This window comes from Portunus trituberculatus, chromosome 21 (genome assembly GCF_017591435.1).
Source record: "Portunus trituberculatus isolate SZX2019 chromosome 21, ASM1759143v1, whole genome shotgun sequence".
Lineage (NCBI taxonomy): Eukaryota > Metazoa > Arthropoda > Malacostraca > Decapoda > Portunidae > Portunus > Portunus trituberculatus.
The window spans coordinates 2694658-2719053 of record NC_059275.1 but is presented as its reverse complement, the minus strand read 5'-3'; the positions used below and the strand labels follow the sequence as shown (position 1 = coordinate 2719053).

The following is a 24396-nucleotide window of genomic DNA, read 5'->3' as shown; positions in this document are numbered from 1 at the left end:
TCGTATCTCCAGTACTTTCTTAATAAGACAAGTTGAAGTTACACGGGTTTTCAAGGATTCTAATGACAGGTCAACAATTTTTTTTTTTTTTTTTTTTTTTTTTTTGCATTATTAACTGAATAAACGCTCCAGTAACTAGTGAACCATCCTTGCCTTGCCATATCCTGAAATACTACGCTGCACCTCCACTACTTGCAAAATGTTCATTGGGTTTCAAGTATGTTAACTAGATTTCTACATTATTAACAAGAGAACCACACTTAGAAGCCACCTAATCATATCTGTTCCATTAGTTCTGCCCGGTGCCATATGACCGTTGCTGTTGCGGCGCCAAAAAATTTTAAATCCAATCCACTCCAATCCATTAGTTCTGAATTCAGGCCTTAAGTATTTATTTGTGACATGCTAGATCGGTGATTAAACTAGCTTGTCGTGTGTGTGTGTTTGTGTGTGTGTGTGTTCTCATAGAGCCATCATTAGTAGTGTACTATTTTAACTTGTAAAGGAGGAAACTGCGTGGCGATGATAGATAGGAAGGCGGGGGGGAAAGGCTGAAATAATGGTTTCCCAAAATAAGTGACGAAACATAAGAAAAAAAAAAATAATAAGAAACTCTATATTAAATTTTCACACTACCATCAGCATATCTTACAATGAAATAAAACCACCCATGCCTTGGAGACCCCATTGTATAGAATCTGCTGGGATGTAGCCTATGCAGCGAATTAGTAAAATAAAACGTGAGTGACAGTGAGTTTAGAGATCACTTGAAAACACACGACTTCACCCGAGTCTCACCTACTTTAAATGCCACCACAGTGTATTTCGCACAAAAGATCTCCTACCCCAGATTTTTTTTTTTTTCTTCTTCTTTTTGCCTCATTTTCCACCAGTCAAATTTTTTTTTTTATATTATTACTGTAAAAAATGGGAAGCATCAACTTATCTTCTTTTCTACTATTCAATATCACCAAACAGGGGTAGGTGTTAAAAATGTCACTGGAGGGAGGAAGGTATGCAAGGAAGGGAATAAAGCAGGTAATAAGTACTTTTTTTTTTTATACCATGTGGGGTTTTCACGGAAATTTATGGGCTAAAGGGGATACTTTTTAGGGTACCTCCTATCTCAAAGCCCACCCGCTAGGAAACCGTTGCCCTGAGTGAGGAAGCCCAACCTGCACTCAGACCGTGGACAGGATTCGAACCCGTGCGCTTGGAGACCCACTCTCTCTCTCTCTCTCTCTCTCTCTCGTGTCATTATCATTTTTTTTTTTTTTAGTAGTTTAGTTAGCTTTTAGAAATTTAATGTACAGAAAGCTCTCTACCCTATTTAATAAGACAGCCTTTCTCCGCTAACTTTTTATGTAGACCGATATGTCAACTCAAGAAATTTTAATAGTTAGATATCTTTGGCCAGAACTTATTATGTATTCTAAGCCACACCTCCTTTCTCAACCCTATCTCATGTTCTCCTCCCCAACCCCAATCTCTTCTTGTTTCTACTTTTTACACCTCTCATATCCCTCTCGTACACTCTCTCTCTCTCTCTCTCTCTCTCCATACAAAGCATCATATTGTAGTGTTCAGGCACAAAGCCAACTACAGCAATCATTGACCCATCATGACATGGCAAAACGTTGTGTACATATCAGTGTCCCATTGCAGGGCATGTCCTCAGTAATTCGTCTCTCACACAAGGTTAAAGTCAATTATTCAGTGTTTCAAACCACACATTCAGATCAGTACAATATGTTTCATTTTTATGATGCCAAAAGAAATCTGATTAACTACCCCGCCCACCAAAAAAAAAAAAGTAAAAAAAACAAAGATAGGAGGGAACTGGTGCTCAAATAGAGTGATAGGAGAATTGAATAGACCCAGTAGTCAGATTGCTTGCAGTGAGTCATAAGGGAACTCTAAAAGATTAGACAAATTTATGAGTGAAGATGGTGGGTGCAAACAGGTACTAAGTAACATCAATTACAAGGATTATGATGTGTAGACCTGATTGGTTCTTGCAGCTTTCCATATTTTCCTATAATCTAAAAAGTACTCGACCGTTTCAATTTTCAGAGCTCTAGTGACCTGTCTCACCAAGCTGCCTACAGTAAGCTAATGGCCAGTGACAGCCTCATGGTGGGTACATCAGCAGAGGGTGTGGCCAAGACCCTTCAGGAAAGATACGTCTACATGGATACTGACCTCTTCATCTACTCCAACATTGACTGCCGCCACTACATCCTGCCAGGCTCTGAATTCAGGGCTTTCACATCAATTGCATTTAAGAAAGGCTCTCCACTCATCCCCATCTTGAATAGTGTGTATGTATAGCTTGAAATTTTTTATGTATAAGAGGGGCACAGGCATAGGGTAACAACAAGAAAAAGACCCACTAACTCCTCTTGCCTCTGCTCTTTGGGATAATAATCTGTGAGGGTTTTATAAGTGCTGTTCATGGTATCTTGGTACATTCTCAAAGGGATAACTTTGAGATTTGGGCAAAATGAGAATGAAAAAACAGGTAGTATACTTCAAAGAGAAAATAATTGAATGTTCAGAGGAAGTGGGATATGTATGATTGTAATAGGCATTAAGTGATCATAGAAATAGCAGCAAGTGTGAAGAGGGAAAAGAGGAGTAGAAGACAGATTGATAAAAAAAAATTGAAATGAGGAAGAGGAAAAGTAGCAGCAGCAGTAGTAGTAGTAGAAGTAGTAGTAGTAGTAGTAGTAGTAGTAGTAGTAGTAGTAGTAGTAGTAGTAGTAGTAGTAGTAGTAGTAGTAGTAGTAGTAGTAGTAGAAAGAGTAAATTGAGAGATGAAAGAGGAAGAGCAGAAGAAAATAGATTATACCAAAAAATAAGCCACTGGAGTCAGGAAGGCAAACAAAGACAAAAAAAGATTAAGGAAAGAATAAAAAACACCCTCTCATTTCTATGCCCCTCTCTTTAGACTGCTGAAAATGAAGGGTGGTGGCTTGATAAAGAAGATCCAGATGTCTTGGGTGCCACGGCCTGAGAAGTGTGACCAGAACACCACTTCACCCATTCGTCTGGCTGCCATCACTGCACCCCTTGTGGGACTTCTGCTCACCATCATACTATCTCTCTGTTGCTGCTCCATTGAATGCTCCATCAACCCTAAGATTCCCCAGTCACATACCACAAGGGCCACTCAGGATTGTAGGGACACTGCCAAGCAACCTAAAACAGGGCAGAGAAACTCAAGAACATGGCAGAAAGTGGTGAAAAATTGCCCCCATCTTCCAGAAAGAGGTGGGGTTGGAAGGGAAACTGTGATACCTTCTAGTCGTGTTTTGAAATATGTACTACGAAATTAAGGATTAAGTGATGGAAGGAGAGCAGCCAAGGAAGGACTTCACACCAGGAGACTTGAGGCATACTGCTCTTTACCAGTTTAGTCAGTAGGAGCACAATGACCCATGAGGTGTTGAGTCACTTCTGTTTGTCAGGTTGTTGTGTGTGAACCAAGATGTGGTGTCTAGCATTGCACACAACACTCTTCTAATTTTCTCTGTTCTTGCCTGCAGACAGTGTCCTTTTTCACTGCCCAAGTTTTGCTGACATATAGTAGCATTACACTCATAAGCTAATAGAAAAAGAGAAAAAAAAGGTATATTAAGTTATGATCGAGGCACTTTAACCTGACTGTTGACCAACAAGTGGATGATTATAGCATTACACTTCAGTTTAAAAAAAAGTTGATAATGTTGCAATTCAAGCTTTCAGATACTGACTACTGAGCAACAAATGGGTGACTACAACACAAGCAAAAGCCATGTTTCCTATTCAAAGATATTTGATATTAAGTTTGCAGGAGCTTTCAGTATCAGATGCATTTTACTTTCACTAACAAGGTTTTCAAAGTGTCAATGTAAGCTTTGTTTAATAAAATGCAAAGAAAAAGCATAAAGATTATTGCAATTTTTCCTTTTTTTTTTTTTAGCATTACTCTAACATTGACTTTTCAAAGAAATTTATATATTTACTGTCAAGGCACACAATCTTCACATCCACACACAATTGCATCACTCTTATCTTGGGCACCATGGAGAGGAGAAAATCTACTGGTACTGCTCTCACTTGATGGGGAATAGCCACAGCTTAGAGAGAGAGAGAGAGAGAGAGAGAGAGAGAGAGAGAGAGAGAGAGAGAGAGAGAGAGAGAGAGAGAGAGAGAGAGAGAGAGAGAGAGAGTGTGTGTGTGTGTGTGTGTGTGTGTGTGTGTGTGTGTGTGTGTTTGTTTATCACAAATACAACATCTTTCCAATCCTGAGCAGTAACAGGTCACCCTCTTCTGAAAGAACCAATAACCCTGTGTATTTTTTACTTCATCCCTTCACACATCTGCAACATTAACTTTTTCTTTCCTCAATACTTAAGCTGTTACCTGCATTCAGCTGTACAAGAAGCAAGCAGGCAAGAATAACCCTCATAACATTAGCAGTGCACAGTTAACCCAAGTCTTGATGCCACAAACTCAGTGAATTTAAAGTCTATAAATTGTACAGTATGGATTACTGAACTGTCTTACGTGAAGAGCTCCATGAAAGACCGAGAAGAGCCATGGATGTGTCAGCTGAGATGACGATGACGGTTTTTGTCCGTGACGTTTTGTAGAATGTGACATCACTGTTTTGGACAACTGTACATGTACCCTTCAATTTTCTCTTTATAGACTGGAAGCATTAAAGCATACAGGTTCCATGGTAAATACACTTTAATGTAGCTAATATGGACCCTTTCCAAAACGCCAACAAGGCCATCTTAACTCGACCATATAAAAAGGTTAACATTACAATTTGAACCATCCCATAATATAGAACATGGCTGAGAAATACACCATGTTAAAAATAAAGTATGTATGATGCACAATGCTGTAGTAATGCAGATCTCTCCACAATGCATCTATGGTAACAACATACTACATTTTCTTTACTTAGCTTTACCATAGCGTGCGATGAAATTAAAGACTGAATACTAAAACGAATAGGCCAAAACCTAACTTTCCCATGAGAACAATTATGCAAGACGGGAATTAGCACTCGTGAAGTCTTATAAAAACAATACACAATCATCCAAGGGGAAAGGGAGGCACGAAGCATTTGATTATCTTTGATCTGGGGACTGCTGAGGTGTGGGGAAGGGTTTGATGGGAAGCCCTGACCACTCATATCTTCCCCCTGTCCTTCTTGGTGTTTTGTTTTGCACACACAAGTGTTTCTCTACCACTGCAAACTCTTTACTCTTTAGAGCTGCCATTAACCCTTTCCCTGCTATTTGCCACATCTTTTTTTTATCATTAACTCTTGTTTTCCAGCCATCTCCAAGCACTGTAATGCTCAGAAATTACAAAATCTATTCTTTTTCATCCACTTCTTTCTTGTGGATGCTTATAAAGACTCCATGCATTACCTTTAGTCCTGTGAATTGTTGCATATCATAGTGAAAAGGTTCAAAGATGAGTAAATGCCACTTTCATGAAGGGAATCTTGTCACAGCAAATATTTGAAAGGATTGTGATCTTGAATGTCTCTGATTTTTAGTTATGGCAAAGCCAATACTATATGAGACTATTAATCTGAAAACCTTGAAATCTTGATGTATTATCATTCTGAATACCTAACTCACCTTTCTTTAACTAATACAACTGATTCAAGCAGCAAAATCACTGAAGATGGCAACACCACAATTTGACCAACATGCACAGGTCCCCACACTGATGCATACTGATACATCATAAACACTCCCCTTAGCTGCATAAGAAGCCAAACAGATGAGAACAAGACCCTCCAACACTCACATAGCAATGCACGGACAAGGTTTACTCTTGACAAAAATACACAGAAAATTGATGACCACACATACCACATGATGTGTGAGCCTGGATAATAATGGTGCAAAGAGTGCCTAGAGGAAGGGACACATCACTTCCATCATTGACACAAACTGGTTGTCTCTGTTAAGCATCACAATGGATCAAGACTCTAATCATAAGAGGTAACCAAAAACTACAACACCATGAAATGGAAGCTTTCATCCTACTTTCACACTTGCACCTTAAAACCATATATACACTAAGGACAAAAGTTCCGTAAGTTATACAGAGAGCACAAACATTATTAGAACCACCAACATACCAGGAATGAACAAAGCAAGCCCTGATGAGCCTGCTATACAACACTATAACTGCAAAAATCAAAAGCCTCAAGAAATACTCCCACCCAAAACAATTTACGAAACCCTACACAATATAAAAGTCTGCTTACACATTTAAGGATCTCTGTTTAGACCATAACAATAATTCAGTTACTGTGATTTATTAACATTGGACTATAAAACTTGTCACCTATGTTAACACTTGCGACCCTTGTAGACTAACAAAGGACACACCCACTCCCACAGCCGCCACAGCCAGGACCAGGAGGAGCTGTGTGGAGGAGCAGGGACCCTCTCTGCTGCCACCCTGGGCCTCCAGCTCCTCAGCACTACCCACACTGATGTCTCCATGGCACATCACTTCAGAGGCATCTGTTAGAGCCATATTACTATTTAATAACTGTTGAAAGTGTGTAAGCACACTGATTACTGCACCAAAACTAAAGATCACTTTCAATCTTCATCATTTAACCTTTTTTACAAGTGAAATATACTGACCAAGGACACAAATAAATCACAATCACAAAATACATCACTAACACTCACCTGCTAAAGTTTCCTGTGAGTCATCAACATGTTCCTTCCTTATCTTGAGGCCAAGCAGCTCCTTGGCAGACTGGCAGGCATCAGCACAGCTGTCTCCCGGGAAAAGATAGTCACACAAGCTCACTGGCAGCCCACCACCTGCAATGACCACCAGTGCAGCCAACTAAATCATGACAAGGAAATACAAGTCTGAGCAGGTTATGATTGTATGCTAAAAATTATCTTTATATTTGTCAAGCACAGCCAATAAAATGCGCAATTCTAGAAGCTTAGGAAAATATAACACACCATGATTTTCAGGAAAAAGAATAAGAAAAAGTAGAATAATAAGAGAAGAGAACTGTGAGTAACTGACTAGCTTTTTCTGATCAATAATTTTTCTCATGGAATTAGTTTTTATTTTCAGAAATTAGTTAAAATAAAAGATATTTCAATTTCCATAAAAAACATATCTGGAAAATCAGAAAGAGCATCAAAACTCTTAGCCAGGCAAGAATTACTATCTCTAAAAACACAGGATAAATAGGAAACAATAAACCCACACACTGACAACAATGATAGCCCCACACACACACACACACACACACACACACACACACATACATACAGTGATAGGAATAATCCCACAAGCACACAATAACAATGGCTACAATGGTAAGTTACAAAAGGATGTTGTAGTGCACACCTTCCAGAAAGACGCGCCTCGGAGGCTCATGTATAATGGGGCCGATTAGGTGTGAGGGCGGCTCCTCCACAAGGGAATCACAGTGCATCTCCCAGCGAGACACCACAGACCTCACCAAGTCCACCAACACAGCTGCTCGAGCCTCCCCCACTGTGGCCTGCAACACAAGTCTCCTCATCACATCACACTCACCTAACCACACCAATCTTTTCTCTTACATTTTATACAGTTTTAGCTTTTCCTGCACACATGAGGTGATTTTCAAGAAATATTCATAAAAGTAATTTTCTTTATCAATTCTACCACAGTCAGTCAGCCACACTAATTTATCTATTAATTTTTTTTCTTTATTTTTGCTGTACATGCACAGTGATTTTTTAGGAATGGTCAGATATATATTTTCCTTATACACTTCACCAATCTGAACACTGGATAGGATCAACGGAAAAGGCAGAACACAACAGATACTTCAATTCAATCTAAAAGAATAAATAAATAAATAAAATAAAATAAATAAAACTTCAATAACATGAAAGGGAATTTTTGTTGCTGGCTGATTTATGTATTCAGTGGGAATAATAACCCCATCAGAGAAAATAAATAAATTAATATAATATAGTATAATATAAAATAATACATTCGTAGGTCTTTCTTCATATTTCTAGACATTTTGTTGTCAGGTGCAACAAATAAGTTTAACCTTTTCACTGCTAGTCAATCTTTCCCATAATCATCTACAGCTTCAAAGACTTCTTTTTCACACTCTAGTTTCTTAATTCAGTACTCTTGTAGCTTAGCAAAGATTGAACTAGCCTCACATTACATCTTCCTTATGTCCACCAAAACAAAATACTATACCCATCAGTGAGGTCAGTGTTAACAAAAAATGACAAAAACAGTCATCACAGTACCAGGAGATGCACACACACTACACACTGGTCCTGTGTTCCATCATGCTCCATTAGCCTTCCCACCCTCACTCTTACATACATGCACACATATATCAAGGCAGTTATCCCCAATAATAGAAGTCTATCGTCAAAGTCACTCATTAAAAAGGGACTTTTCTAGACATCTATCCCTTTCTTTTGGCTAACTCTCTCTGACCTGCAACTATGTGAGCCTTTTCTTTAACTCTTTCTGTTGCCCTTACCCAGTTTTCCCCTCTTATGTAAAAAAAGTAAAGTACAAAAATTTCCCACCACTCACTTATTTCCTTGGGTCCCAACAGAGAAAAGAAAAGAACTCCTGCTCACACACACAGAATATGAAGAGAAAATATTCATCACTTTACAGAGATCAGAAGAGAAAGTACTCCTGTTGTCACTTTATGAAGATCAGAAGAGATAGCACTCCTGTCTTGATTGGAAGAGAAAGCACTCCTATTGCCACCTTATGGAGATTAGAAGAGAAAGTCCTCCTGTCATCACTTAATAAAGATCAGAAGAGTCATCACCTTATGGGAATCAGTCACACAGCTTGGCAAGAGCTCTCAATGGGACCGATCCACAGACCTCACCTTGGAATGAACAAAAGCCAGGCCTGCCAGTGTACCGGAGAGCCTGATGCTGCCACTCATTTCAGTCAGGCCACTGGAAGGCAAGACTGGGATGCATGGGTCAAGGATTTCCACTTTATAGGCTTTCGGGGGAACAAATTCCATGAGACCTCTATTTCCTCCCTTCTTCTTTGTTGGCTTCTCCTCCACTGTGGAATCAAGGGGCTCTTCATCATCCGGGAGCTCCGAGTCGATGAGGATCAGACTCTGCGTCACACTCTTTGCCCACGGCTTAATGAGACTCTGAGGAAAGTAAGGCGGCAATTTAATATGTACAATGCTGTTATCATTAAGTCATCTGAATAAAAGTAAGACGGTAATTCAGTTGGCAAGATTCTTTCAATCCATTCATGGCTCACTTTAATTGTCTTGAGCACACCCAACTAATAGAATAGCATCAGACAGTAAGAGAAATATAAATCAGAAAATTGCAAAAATATCATCATGTATACATAAAAAATAAAAATGAAAACAAAATGCAATTATCTGCATGTAAGGAAAGAATAGACATAAGTCATCCACCTCTTGTCTACATATGTCATCATCACCATCACCATCACCATCACCATCATGATCATCAGTCATCATTGCTGCAGACAAAACCACAGCTGCACCTGTCCCGCCTTACTATTATAGTCTTATAGAGTGACTGTGATGGCTTGTCCTTGGGAAGCCAAAAGTTAAGACTGATGTTGTAAGCATAACTGAGCTGTTGCCATTTGCTGCCCCCTCGCTGGAACTTGAGATCAGCATTTTCTTGTGTGCTGGAAGCCGTGGCGGAAATGTCCAGCGTCTTACACACAATTCTGTTGGTGTAAAAATATAAAATCCATTTATTTATTTACATACTTTAATCCCCCACATTGAATAGCCCAGACAAAGTGCCACACACTAATTCACAACTCGGCTACCATCTTAGCCCAGTCAACCTCTGGTGGGAAGAGGTATTATTAGTATCATTAGTAGTAATCTATCAACAAAACTAGTATATACCAGGCTGAAAAGCCTACATGGGGTGGCACAAACAAAGTACAGCACACACTTTTAGGCTCATTAGCCCCTGGTAGAAAGGGATGGTCTTCTGCACCATCAAATACTACACTAAAAAAATAAGTGAACTAATAAGAAATCTGCAAAAAAATTACCTAGTGCTGTGATTTCTGGTTACGAACTTTTCTGAAGTCAACCATATGCAGCTAGAACTAAGTTTCCATTTTCTGCTTTGTGTTACAATCATATTATTTCATTATTCATATGAGTCCATGAAATATTTAAAAAACTGTCTCATGGTATCAGCTTTGAGGGTGCTGATGAACTATTAGCATACTATACATCCCAACAGGAGTATTGTGAATATTGAGGAAGACAACACTCACTTGAAGGATTGTGTGCACACATGTATGATAACTTTTTCAGTCTTTGTCTCTGCTGTTTCAAGAAGGATCCTTGAGGTCGTTTTGTGTGTGGCTGCCAGAATAGAGCGCAGCTTGGACTGGCTGGTGGATGTGGTGAAGTCAGCCAGGGGTGTCACCACATACACCCCAATGATGTCAAGGCCACCGGGCAGCATTCGCACAACCTGGAAAACACCCGCTACTTAATTCTGCACACTTATCAGTTTCAAGCAATGATTGATTTGAAATATGTGATTATGTGTGCATTCCATTATTGTACATTTTAGTTCTGTAATCAAAACTGAAGATCAACAATGCTATTATGAAACAAGCAGTTCCATATGAATGTAAGGCATGAACCTTAACAGAAAAAAAAAAGGATATTAAAGGTATTTTGAAAACACTGTTAAGAATGATTAGGCCCAGTATAAGAAAACAACAAGGGAACAAAGAAGAGACAGCATAACCCCACAAAAAATAGAGAATTATGCCAACAGAATAATATCCAATACACCAATTTATACAGAAACAGAGGGAGAAAAAGAAATATAGAGACAGCTCTATGCAAACTTGTGCAAAGGGAAAGAAATGAGATTAGGGCATATCCTGATAATCCTACTAACCTAAAAGATCTGAGACGAGATTCAGTAAACAGTTGCATATTTCGTAAGCCCTTAAGAAGTCCGTATCTATGCTAAGAGCTATTCTCTAAACACTTACGAACTACATCTGTACCTCAAAAGTTACCGTATTTGATGGCATATAAGATGCACTTTTTTTCCAAAATTTGGCTCATAAAATCACCCTGTGTCTTATACGCAAGTTGAGACCTCCCATGGGCTCCCGAGACACACTAACCCAGTGTTTCTACTTAACCTAGACTCCACGCATCATTATTTTATTGCTTGTATTATCATTATTAACAGTATTATTGCCATTACTTTAAAAACAAATTATCTTATTATGACTGAGTCTTTAAAAACAAATTATCACAAAAATGAAAGCAATCTATTGTAATCCATGAGGCCGTGAGTCTTGTTTATAAGCATCAGCTGATTGGAAGAATCCCGCTCTACATGCCATCTGTCAGCAAGAAACAAAACTACAGAATATAATCCATCTAATTAACGTCTATTCCATCCAGATTTTTGTTCCTTCTTCTTGCTTTTTATTCATCTATTTTATGTCTATTCTATTACATCTATTACCAATCTATTCAATGCTTATTCCATTTACCGTATATACTGATTGTGACAATAGGGGATTTGGTATCACTGCTGGTAAGGGTGTGAATTGTTTTGATTTTTTGGTAACATTGGAACACCCTCCCCATCATCATGGCAGTAGCTGGGAAAAGACTGAGCTACACGATTTCTTACAAATTAAGAGTTGTAGAATATGCCAAGGAGAATGGGAATAGAGCAGCAGCAAGGGCTTTTGGGCCACCACCTACATAAAAAAAAATATACGTGTCTGATGACAGAAAGAACAACAACTGAAGAGTGCAAAGAAAGATAACCATAACCTTCATTGTCCAGCCCCACATTGGCCAGAACTAGAGGTTGACATAAAGACGTGGGTGATAAATGAGAGAAGTTCAGGAAAAAAGGCTTTATTTTCGTGTTCAATGTTTATTGCTGTTGTGATGCTTTGCATGCCTGTAATGTGCTGTGAGACTGCTATCAAGAATATATGCTTAAAGACACTAAAAACTTTTTTTCCTGAATCTGACCTGCTAAAATGGGGTGCGTCTTATATGCCAGTGCGTCCTATATGCCGTCAAATACGGTAAGCACTCTCTTGGGACCCCATAAGGTTTCATAACCCAGACCTATGAGCAGTACACAACCCTCGAGATAAACACTGATGAAGCCAGAGGTTAGAAGAAGGTGAAGTAGATAGAAATAAAGAACTACAGGTGAACATAAGCTCATGAGTGGTCTAAGAAGAGATAAAAGACTCTATATATGAAAATACTAGTGTATCAGCACAAGATAGCAGCAGCTGAAAAGGAAAGGAGAGTGAAATAAGTAGGATAACTGTAAGTGACATTATATGACAATGACCTGAGGAGGGAAGGAGACTGAGATATATGTACTAATACAGTGAATCTAGAAAGATGCTCAATGATAGTGCTAATAATTTTTTTGGTGACTTTTTGATAATAATGTTAGGTGAACAGGGGCTACACGTGAAAGGAGACACACCCAAATATCTTCACCCGGCTGGGGAATTGAACCCCGGTCCTCTGGCTTGTGAAGCCAGCGCTCTAACCACTGAGCTACCAGGTGTGTGTGTGTGTGTGTGTGTGTGTGTGTGTGTGTGTGTGTGTGTGTGTGTGTGTGTGTGTGTGTGTGTGTGTGTGTGTGTGTGTGTGTGTGTGTGTGTGTGTGTGTGTGTGTGCCTGACAGTGACGGTGCATTGTAAGAATGGCTTTTATTTCACTTGTATACATACACAATGTTTGGCAGTGACTGAGTCCCATCTTTTAAACTGATCAACATTAATGAAGTAATAAATATGTGTTTTGCAACTTACAGATCATGCTTTCCATCATTAATAATGATGATACACACAATGGACCATGTTGGTACACACAGTGGTCCAAGCTGGTAAGGTAAGCTGAGTTGACAATGAGCTGAGTTGGCAATGGGCTGAGTTGTCCTGTAACTCTCTTTTGGGCTCCACTGACACTGCTGTCTCTTGTATCATGTGATTATGATGCATTATTTGTTACTACTAGCTGCTGTTTTGTTTTTTGTCCATCGAGGAAAAGTGGTGCTATTGACTGAAGGAAAAATGTCAACCATGCACTAATGCCATCTAGCAGAGACTACCGCCAGAGATGTGAAAGTCCACTGAACAGAAAGTATCCAAGATGGTGACCATAGAAACCAATAGTGAATCGCTTTAGGGGGAGTTCGTATGAACCCCTCATTTTTTCTTTGTATGTAATGCTAAAGTAAGGAATGTTAGTGAATCCTGCCCCTGGTGATTAATGGTGATTCTACTTTTTGTTTAATACTGAATTCTTTAGTAATTTGATAAATCTTTGAGGACTCTTTCAAGTTATACAATATAAGCTCCTCTTAATCTGTTTCTTAGTACATAGTTTTACTTTTTGTGTTGAATTTAAAATCAAATCACTTTTCATTGGCTCAAGAATCAATTACTCACTGAAGGGGGTGTAAGGAGCTGTCTTAAGTGCAGAAATAAGCTGAGCTGCCTTGAGTACATAAATGAGTTGCTTTGAGTACAGAAATGAGCTGCCTTGAATACATAAATTATGTATTTGCAGTTTTCTCCCAATCTATATGGTGGCCAGATTCCCACATCCAGTTGGCAACAACCAGTTGTCCTAAACCTCTAGTTAGTGGGCTTTCATATGGGATATCTCCTTTAGCCTGTAAATTCCCATATAGAATAAAAATATTTAAAAAAAATCAAAAGTAAGAGCAAACAGACTCATACAAAAGCATTCACAGCTTTAAAGATAAGTGTGGCAAATCAGCTTTGAAAGAGAGAATACAATAAGCATGAGTCAATCCTGTAAAAATAAAAGTAGTTAGGTAAAAACAAGAAGACACTGGCCCACCTGGCGAGCATGCTGGGACACTGTGCTCTCCACCACCTTGGGGATGGAATCAGGGAACTTGGGCTTGTTGGCTTCATGTCTGGGGCTCGGCACTGCCTCCTCCTCCTCTGAACTCAGGTCGCCCTCGTCTGGCACAGGTGTTGGTGCTAGGTGGACCACTATGTCCTTCTCACTTGTGTTCTGAGACAGGGTGTGCACATCAGAGTGTCAAGATTTACAGCAAGACAAAAAGCATGTCCAATCATCATCACTAAGGTAGTACAACAGTGCTAGTGAAAGAAAAACAACACTAGATCACTATTATTAATAAGAAACAATAAATAAATAAATGCTGACCATAAATTAGGGAGGCGGTGGCATAGTGGATAAGGTGGTGAGCATGGGATCGGGCAGACATCCACGCGTAGGTTTGAATCCCACCACGTACAGCCTTAAAACACTTTGCCATTTGTCGAGTGGTTTAAAGTTACCTACATATCACCATGATACCCAGGTTCTAGGTGGTTACACTCAAGATGAGCTTGGGCGGTGATATGGGCCCTAATATGGGTACCACTATAAATAAAATTGCCTGCGCCACTAATGGGCGGAAGCTGAACAGTGCTTCCCATACACTCTTCAAGTGTGCCTACAGGCGCTATAGGCCTTACCGTAAAAAAAAAAAAAAAAAAAAAAAAAAAAAAATCATAATATCAAAACAGGACAGTGAAACTGTAAGTAAGACACACCATCAAATCACCAATATTGAAAAAATAAACAAATAAATAAAAAAATCAACCAATACCTCAACACATTAAATCACCATCAAGAAGACAAAATGGTAATACCTAAGTTAAGACACAGCATTAAGTCACAATCACTAATGAGAAAGTGGTGACTATGACACACAACCAAATAACAACTTACTGTTATGGTAATTTCCAAAGTGAATGCCACATGACTCCGAACTCACAAGCCCATAATTCCAATACATATAAGTGCACATTATGTGACTACACACATGCTTTCCTCTCTGCATACACTGTCTCCCAGCTGCCACTTACAACTTACTAATACTAAAACACTTTAAATTTCTAAATTTAAGGCAGGTCCACATATGTCAATATGCGACTGAAATTGCAACTTCATAGAGTTTCTGACTAAACTGGTGTCGTCTAGCAGCTGGAAAAACTAGTCGTAAAACAAGACCAATATGTTGGTCTTGTTCAGTTGATTTGCAACTTTGTTTATGTTGTGATGTCACAGAGAAAGGTTTGAAAATGTGATGTCGATGTAGAGAAAGAGATTTTGGAGTTGGAGAGGGAAAAGAGCACACTTGGGACCCTAAAAGTGAATTCTACAGCAAAAAAGTTTAAACATATAGGCATTCAGTGAGATATTTGCCACTCTCCAATGACTAAAGTCTGTCCGTTTTGATTATCTCAGAGCAAACTGTGTATTCGGTTGGCAGCCCTGCTCACCTCTGCTCTCGCTCAGCCCCGCTGAGATGCAGATTCATTAACAAACATTTATATTTATTCACTTTACTCAGTAACATGTAACTTGTGTCGTTACTGAGTAAAGTGAATAAATATAAATGTTTGTTAATGAATTTGCGTCTCAGCGGGGCTGAGCGAGAGCAGAGGTGAGGCAGGGCTGCCAACCGAATACACAGTTTGCTCTGAGATAATCAAAACGGATAGACTATACTTCCCTCTATGTAGGGCGTTGTTGGAGGTGAAGATTGAATACATGTGATGATTTAATTTGATCGCAATCGTCATCGTCATCATAGGAAGACATCTTGTTGAGTAGCTGTTTGTTTACATTCACTACCCGCCAACTAGCCAATGTTTCCCAGTCGCTATGTGTGAAAGTGTTCCGATTAGAAGGGGTCAGTCAATACTTCTACCAACTTGTAATTTCAGTCACATATTGACATGTGTGAACCTGTCTGTCTTTAATCTGGCAGCAAATAACTTTCCTAATCTTGACCAAGTGTAATGCTTACTCATAGCTACTGTAATCAGAATTTGTTTTCTTCCATTCATACCTACATGATATCTCACACACCAACCACACACGAACCAAAGACTTCATCATATAAATCAATTAAAACAACCAAAAACTTCATCAATAATAATAATAATAATAACTATAATGTCTTCGATGGAAATATCCTTGACCTCCTAATATGGAAGCACTAAAAATTTTAAAACCATGATCAACTCCTGGAAGAGATTAGTAATGAAATAATGAACTGAATTAAATTAAACCTAACCTAACATAACATAGCACTTGGGATGAAACGATACTGTTAATCATTAATTCAGTAAAAGCTGTGGCGTTGTTATGTTCCCACCTGTCCTATGAGCAGGCCGATCTGAAAACTGCATCCCTTGGCCAGGGCTGTCAGCTTCTCCTGAAGGCTGTCATCAGCCGCCACCACGCGCCCCATCACGCCCATCTCGCCTCTCACCACCACGGTCTCACACTCACACCTTCTCTTCAGAGGTCACTGGCACGCAGGTCTCGTGTGTGGTTGGAGAGGAATGGCAGGCGAGGGTGTCTGACAACAGCTGGTGGAGGTAAACAAAGTGCGAGGCGAGACGAGGTGTTGCAGCAGAAAGCTTCTTGTCTTTTCAACGGTGCCATTTTATTCTGAGTATTTACCAAGTTGTATTTACCTAATTGTATATTACAGGGTTCGAGCGGGACTAATAGTGACCTGTCTCCATATCTACTTTTATCCAACTTTTCTTTAAATTTGTGCACACTTTCTGCTGCTACAATCTCTTCACTCATTCCGTTCCAGATGTCCACCGTACTGTGTGGAAAATTTTACTTTTTAATGTCCCTCAAACATTGACTTTTCATGATCTTGGAGTGTCCTCTTGTTCGCCTATCTCATTCCTCCGTCAGTGATACCAGGTTTTGTCTATCTATCTTTTCCATACGGTTTACTAACATACTGTTATACATCGTTATTAGATCTCTTTCCCGTCTATCCTTCAAAGTTGGTAGTTCCATCTCCTTCAGTCTTTTCCTCATAGGGAGGATTCTTTATTTTTAGCACCATCTTTGTAGCTGTCCTTTCGATTCTTTATAGTTCTGATGTCCTGTTTGTATGGTGGCCACACCACTGCTGCATATTATAATCTAGGTCTCATCATTCTCTTATCCATGTAATTGAACGCTACCTTGATATTTGATAATGCCTTGCATGTTGAAGCAAGTAACCTATTTATGTGTCTTTTTTGGAGTCAGGGAGTTTTGTATAATCACTCCCAGGTCTTTCTCTTCTCTTCTTTTCATTATAATCTCTTCTCCCATTTTGTACTTATACGTTGTTTTATTTTTTTTGTTAATGCAAGAGGGAAATTTACTAAGGTGGAAAAAAAAACTATGTACATTGTCGACCTCGACACAGATTACAATTAAAAGTTACTTAACTTATTAACAAGACTTATATCAAAGCTTTATTCAGATCTTCAGCTTCAGACATTAATACAACATAAGCCTTCAGACAAACTACAAGCTTTATATAAATTACTACAATCAGGCTTCATTCAAACTATAATCAGGCTTTATTCAAGCCATAATACCTATATAACCTTTTCAGATTGCAATGGTGAGGCTTCACTAGACCAGAACAAAGTACAGTATAGTCTTCAATCAAATTGAGATAAATAGAGTTGTACAAGAACAAGCCACAATAACCAGGAATCACTCAGTTTACAATAATTAGTAATAAGTAAGCAACATTCAGATTGGAGTTGGGCTTCATTCATAATAATATTACAATCACTAGGTAGGCTTCATTCAAGCACCAATAAGGTTATGCTTCAAATGAACTGTACTATCATAATTATAAGACTTAACATAATCTTAATACAAATCAATAAATTTGAACTTTCTTGATTCCATAGCATTATAAATCCATCATTCATTCCTCTCTCTCTCTCTCTCTCTCTCTCTCTCTCTCTCTCTCTCTCTCTCTCTCTCTCTCTCTCTTCCATCACTAGTAACCTTATTTCTACTTTTCCATAATTCAGTCAATCAATCAATCTATCCATCTATTTTTTCAATATATTTGTCCATGTTAGGTCACACCACCACCACCACCACCACCATCACCACCACCAATGTATATATGTTAAAAAGTCATATTGCTGACCAGGTACACATGTAGACAAGTAACAATTAACAAGTATACTAACACTTGAATTAATTTACTACATCAACATTTATATTCTCTCTCAGTAACAGTAGGATAACACTGCTAGGATCCAAACTGTAGAAATGTGTGAATTTACCTATGTAAATATGCAATGAAATGTGGAGGAGAGGGAGGAGGGTACTGTTAGAAGTACTGAGCATCAAAAGTGCGATTCTTCTAGTAAGTGGTGCTCATCGAAAGACTCCTACAGGCCATTGTGAATGACGCGTGGCGCGTTCTCGTGTTGGGGAGGAGCGGCAGCTTCCTGGAAGACGCTCAGAGGTTCGTACAGGCTGTTGCGGGTGTCTTGTACCGCATGGCTCGCTGACTCTGTGAGCGGGTGTTGGGGTTCTGTAGAGAGATAAATGACGTTGTTGTTATTTTTGTTGTTGTTGTTGTTGTTGTTGTTGTTGTTGCTACAACTGCTATTACTTTAGTATTATTGCGGCTGCTAGTACTACTACCACTACGGCTGCTGCTGCTGCTGCTACAAAAAACAACAACAAAACAGTAGCAGTAGCAACAACAACAACAGTAACAGTAAAAGGAACAGCAGCAGCAGTAGGAGCAGCAGCAACAAGAACAACAGCAACAACAACAACAACAACAACTACTACTACTACTACTACTACTACTACTACTACTACTACTACTACTACTACTACTGCTGCTGCTGCTGCTGCTGCTGCTGCTGCTACTGTAGAGAAACGGTGGCGTAGTGGATAAGGTGGTGAGAGTAAGATCAGGCAGAAGTTGGAATCCCACCACGTACCGCCCTGATACTATATCATTCGTCTAGTGGTTTAAAGTTACCTACATGTCACCATGGTACCCAGGTTCTAGGTGATTACTTCAAAGATGCCCTTGGGTGGTGATATGGGTCATAATATGGGTACCACTATATTCAAAGTTGCCTGCGCCACTAATTGGTTGAAGTTAACAGCACTTCCCAAACTCCTCAAGTATATCTACAAGCACTATTGGCCACAACAACAAAAAAAAATATATAATAAAATAAATAAATGAATAAATAAATAGAAAAATACAACTGCTATTGCTGCCACTACTACTTTTATTGGTAATGTCGGTGTTGCTGTTGCTACTGACGCTACAACAATAATTAAAATGTTAATGAAAAAAACCCAACTAGTATTAATACTTCTACTACTACTGCTATTACTATTACTACTACAACAACAGCAACAACAACAACAACAACAACATCTACTACTACTACTACTACTACTACTACTACTACTAATAATAATAATAATAATAATAATAATATTGATAATAATAATATGTAATAGTAATAATAATAATAATAATAATAATAATAATAATGATAATAATGATAATAATAATAATAATAATGATAATAATAATAATGAAAAATAATATTAATAATAAAAAAAATAATAATACATTATCAGTCACAATTTTTGTTAATGTTCGCGCGCACACACACACACACACACACACACACACACACACAGAGAGAGAGAGAGAGAGAGAGAGAGAGAGAGAGAGAGAGAGAGAGAGAGAGAGAGAATCGGTCCTTTTGTGTACTTACGTGATTCGTTTGAACGGCATCGATATTTCACTTTCAGACACACGACTATCACCACCACCACCACCACTGTCGCTACTACAAGCCCCACCACCACCGCTACCCAATGTATCTCCGATGAGGATTGAGGTTTGTTAATTGATGCTTGGGGTCGGGTAGGGGGTTTTTCGCAGGTCTTGTTAGATATGTTTTGGGAATAATCCGGTTTCAGTACCGTACAGTGTTTTGGTGTGGTGGTCCAGCTGGATGGACCGTGAGCCTTCAGCAAGATGCCTTCCATGCTCGTTATGCGAATATCACTAATAACACACGACCATTTGCATTTTCCACAGTACAGTCTAAAGGTCAGTTTATCCTGTTCTGTATTTGGTAAGACTTGCACTTTCAACTTCCACCAGGAGCCGTTAGCTGGGAGACACATCTCATCTGCAGGGAACCACGCCTCCTCGCTGTTTTTGCCTCCTTGAACCTCCACGCTGACACCCTCAAAACCTTCCTTAGGCTTTACGTAACCAACTTTTGTATGTTCTGTTGAGTTCTTTGTTGCAGTGAGGACAGTAGTGACATCTCCTTGACCTAAGTCGTGGTCAACGGTGGCGTTACAGTGGGTGGTGTCTCCAAGGGTGCCGCCGTGTTTGGAAACTAGAACCGCCACCAACAGGAGATGCAACGGTGTTCCCGGCATCGTGAAAGGAGCTGCGTAAATGACAAGAGCTCAGAGGAAACTGCTAATGAAGGACGAGATTTGACTCTCTCTCTCTCTCTCTCTCTCTCTCTCTCTCTCTCTCTCTCTCTCACACACACACACACACACACACACACACACACATTCTAGGAAAAGCAACAAAGGACAAGGGAACTTTTAGTGTCACAGAATACACACTGTCATGATGATGGAACACGCTAAGGAAGACGTATAAAGCAGAAAATCTTTTGAAGTACTTTACTATCTCCCTAAATATTAGATAAATTAATTATAGAATAGAAACAAGACAAATTAGTCAGTAGCGTGCCACCTCACTTCACTGAATTACGGAAATTATACATGCGTAAACCAAGAAAGTGTTTGAAAAAGGCCACAAAGCAACTCATTTTATCTATTATTTTTTTCCGGTCCTAATAAAGATCATTATTAACAGGAAAAACACAACTGAGAACCCCACTAGTCATCTGAATGGCCTATAAGAATGTTGAATCTTGATGGCGCTGGTCTAGAGAGATACAGTACACATATATACGGAGAAGACAGCAAAGAAAAACAACCAAAAGAAAAAAAATCGTATCGCAAGTTGGCAACTGTGCGTCTGGAGAGAATGTTAAATGGCAGTGTTAATAACTGTGTTATCTTACCACTTCCAGCGCACCAACGTACTGTACATCACATTTCTTCTCTACCCGCCCTTTCAGTACCCCCGTCCCATTTCCTCTTCCCCCCCCTCCTGTGCCAAGTGGGCAGTTAAAGGGTGCTGACGTACTGAAAAGAGTGTTTGGAATGTGTTTCAAGTAATGATGGTGTTAAATGACCTCATGTTTGATTAATGCGGTGTTGTTCATCTTATCAGTGTATATAAACTTAAACTTCACATTGTTTCATTGATTTTTCTGTTACAAGTAGTTTGCTTTAAGGAAAAGTATAACCAGAATTACCTTCTTCCTACTTTACAATCCTTTATAAACGTTGTGAAGAGAGGTGCTAGAGTCTGTAATCCAATGACTCGCATAGTTGTCGTGAGTCAGTGAAGGAAGGATAGGCAGGACTGGTGGATAGAATACTCATGTATAGCAAGCATAGAGTATCCTTCAAATCAATACAGAGATGATACATAGCCATGTACCATAATGACTTTAGACAACTGTTTAGATCCTCCGAATACAAGGAGGTGATGCATAGCATCAGCAGCAGCAGCAGCAGCAGCATCAGCAGCATCAGCAGCAACAGCAGCAGCATCAGCATCAGCAGCAGCAGCAGCAGCAGCAGCAGCAGCAGCAGTAGTAGTAGTAGTAGTAGTAGTAGTAGTAGTAGTAGTAGTAGTAGTAGTAGTAGTAGTGGTCGTGGTAGTACGAGTTTCACGAGTGTGTGTGTGTGTGTGTGTGTGTGTGTGTGTGTGTGTGTGTGTGTGTGCGCGAGAGAGAGAGAGAGAGAGAGAGAGAGAGAGAGAGAGAGAGAGAGAGAGAGAGAGAGACAGACAGACAGACAGACAGACAGACAGACAGACAGACAGAAGCGATCCTCTTGTGTACTTACGTGAATCCTTTATGGACGACTTCGGTGCCAGAGATACACGGCCACCAGAGCCACAATTAGTGCCACCAGCCCCACCGCCAACGTTCCTGCCACCGCTGACCCCGCCACTTCCAGCAGTCCGGATGATGCTTGGGGTCTGTTAGTTGAGGCTTGGGGCCTGTTAGTTGAGGCTTGGGGCCTGTTAGTTGAGGCTTGGGGCCTGTTAGTTAGGGATCGGGTAGATAGTTTTTTGCAGGCAACCTTGGAAAATTTTGAATCATATCGTTGGATTGCCATACAGTTTTTTGGTATTGTGTTCCAGCTGGATGGACCGTGAGCCTTCACCAAAATGCCTTCCATGCTCGTTATGTGAATATCACTAATATCACACGACCATTTGCATTTTCCACAGTACAGTCTAAAGGTCAGTTTATCCTGTTCTGTATCTAATAAGACTTTCACTCTGAACTTCCACCAGGAGCCGCTAGCTGGGAGACACGTCTCATCTGCAGGGAACCACGCCTCCTCGCTGTTTTTGCCTCCTTGAACTTCCACGCTGACACCCTCAAAACCTTCCTTAGGCTTTACGTAACCAGCTCTTACTATCGTTGTTGAGTTCTTTGTTGCAGTGAGGACAGTAGTGACATCTCCTTGATTTAAGTCGTGGTCAACGGTGGCGTTACAATGGGTGGTGTCTCCAAGGGTGTCGCCGTGTGTGGAAACTAGAACCACCACCAACAGGAAATACAACGGTGTTCCCGGCATCGTGAAAGGCGCTTCGTAAATGACAAGAGCTCAGAGGAAACTGCTGATGAGGTGCGATCTCTCTCTCTCTCTCTCTCTCTCTCTCTCTCTCTCTCTCTCTCTCTCTCTCTCTCTCTCTCTCTCTCTCTCTCTCTCTCTCACACACACACACACACACACACACACACACACACACACACACACACACACACACACACACACACACTAAAAATAAATGAATAAATAAAGTAAGATGAATTAGAGAAAGAGAGAGAGAGAGAGAGAGAGAGAGAGAGAGAGAGAGAGAGAGAGAGAGAGAGAGAGAGAGAGAGAGAGAGAGAGAGAGAGAGAGAGAGAGAGAGAGAGAGAGAGAGAGAGAGGTGAGTGGGTTCTAAATAACCATGAACGTGGCGCTATAGGCAAGCAAGGGTCATCCACAGTGCTGATAAACAACAAAAGTATCAAATTACTGTTTAATATTCTGTTTTTTTTTTTTAACAGACTTTATGAAGAGTGAATGAAATAAAATGTTCTAGTAACCTCAGATTATTGTAACATTCAAAAGTGTTACTACAAACAGCTGAGTGTCCTATATCCTGCCTCCATGTCTTTAGCTTGCTCTACCGAGTGTTGTAGGAGTTCCCTTGGGTGTTTCTAGGATTGTAGGGATAGTTTATTAAGGATTCTTCATCGCTGCCGTCGTGAACATTAAGAAAAACCCGACAGTCATGAAAGAGCAACGTGTTTCCAAATGAGTTGACAGACTGATAGATGATTGGATGCTAATAAATAACTCGTAAATTTATTTCGTATCTATTCGTACATACATAACTTCGAGTACAAGGCAGAATTTTTGCAAATGTATAGACCAGTATATTGAAGGAGAGAAGTAGAAACTCACCGTTATCTGAATCTTCACTCTCTTAACGGAATGACAGGATGTACTCGTAGCTACACCGATAGTTTATCTGCAGGCTGTGGTATCCTGCACTATTACACCACCGCCAAGTTAAACACTTCTCAACATGAAAAGAAATGCTAAAAGTGAACATGTATTACACAAGATAAACCGTTCACGTATACCTTTTATTCATAGAAATATTTATGTTAAATTTAGTTGTCGGGAAATATACATTTCATTGGATTTTTGAATTTTTTTTATTCTATGTATACTCGCATATATTTTTTTGTTCCCTGTATAATTTAGCGCTTTTTCGTGCCTGGCAGTTGAGTAAACACATTTTCTTTTTCTTTTTCCTCTTTCAGTATGAGAAATCACAAAAGTAATAGCAGCAAAGAAGACTGGTGGTGTATGAATGATGCAAACTTTTTCCCAGCATACAAAAACAATAAGACAGGCCATATAACCTTTTACGTCTGCTGTTCCTTTTATCAATGGCCACTAAATGCAAGCAACCTTTGACACACAGATAAAGGAGAAATAATGTCCGAGAAGGCACATGAACAGAAGAAAGAGGGAAGAGAAAGAGAAACAACATAACAACGTAACAACATATAGGGATTAGAAAAGAAAAGAAAAGAAAAATAGAGATTGCTAAAAAATGTCTCAGGATGATGAGTCAAGAGAAGAATACCGAGAACAAAATCCGGATCCGAAAGTTGTAATTGTAAGATGATCAGTTCACTTAGAAAATATGTAGTGTGATTGACTAACTCATTCATTCATTCTATTCATACATATTCTT

At 39.5% G+C, this 24396-nt stretch overlaps 2 protein-coding genes across 3 annotated transcripts; both read right to left on the bottom strand.

Annotated features, from left to right (window-relative positions):
• Positions 1–4722: 4722 nt before the first annotated feature.
• LOC123507077 (protein odr-4 homolog) lies at positions 4723–16588 on the bottom strand. Its single transcript, XM_045259632.1, has 8 exons — positions 16296–16588; positions 13955–14134; positions 10342–10544; positions 9594–9771; positions 8927–9208; positions 7408–7564; positions 6723–6860; positions 4723–6548 (listed from the first exon to the last, which is right to left on the bottom strand). The coding sequence occupies exons 1-8, from the start codon at positions 16398–16400 to the stop codon at positions 6367–6369; spliced, it is 1425 nt and encodes a 474-aa protein (XP_045115567.1). The 5' UTR covers positions 16401–16588; the 3' UTR covers positions 4723–6366.
• Positions 16589–17399: 811 nt separating this feature from the next.
• On the bottom strand, positions 17400–22835 carry LOC123507092. Of its 2 annotated transcripts, none has more exons than XM_045259652.1 (2): positions 21968–22835; positions 17400–18503 (listed from the first exon to the last, which is right to left on the bottom strand). In XM_045259652.1, exon 1 carries the CDS (start codon positions 22709–22711, stop codon positions 21977–21979), a length of 735 nt encoding a protein of 244 aa, XP_045115587.1. In that variant the 5' UTR covers positions 22712–22835; the 3' UTR covers positions 17400–18503; positions 21968–21976. The 2 variants fall into 2 exon arrangements, with proteins under 2 accessions (XP_045115587.1, XP_045115586.1); XM_045259651.1 differs by lacking the exon at positions 21968–22835 and adding an exon at positions 19726–20498.
• Positions 22836–24396: the final 1561 nt, after the last annotated feature.

Excerpts from the sequence above, each read along its gene's own strand:
- LOC123507077 (XM_045259632.1), bottom strand. The coding sequence starts at position 16,400 with ATGGGCGTGATGGGGCGCGTGGTGGCGGCTGATGACAGCCTTCAGGAG. Across the intron at positions 9,209-9,593 it reads CACTCTATAAGACTATAATA|AGTCTCATTAAGCCGTGGGC; the intron begins GTAAGGCGGGAC and ends TACTTTCCTCAG. Across the intron at positions 6,861-7,407 it reads GAGGCGCGTCTTTCTGGAAG|GTGGTGGGCTGCCAGTGAGC; the intron begins GTGTGCACTACA and ends TGGTCATTGCAG.
- LOC123507092 (XM_045259651.1), bottom strand. The coding sequence starts at position 20,407 with ATGCCGGGAACACCGTTGCATCTCCTGTTGGTGGCGGTTCTAGTTTCC. Across the intron at positions 18,504-19,725 it reads ATGCCGTTCAAACGAATCAC|AACCCCAACACCCGCTCACA; the intron begins GTAAGTACACAA and ends ATCTCTCTACAG.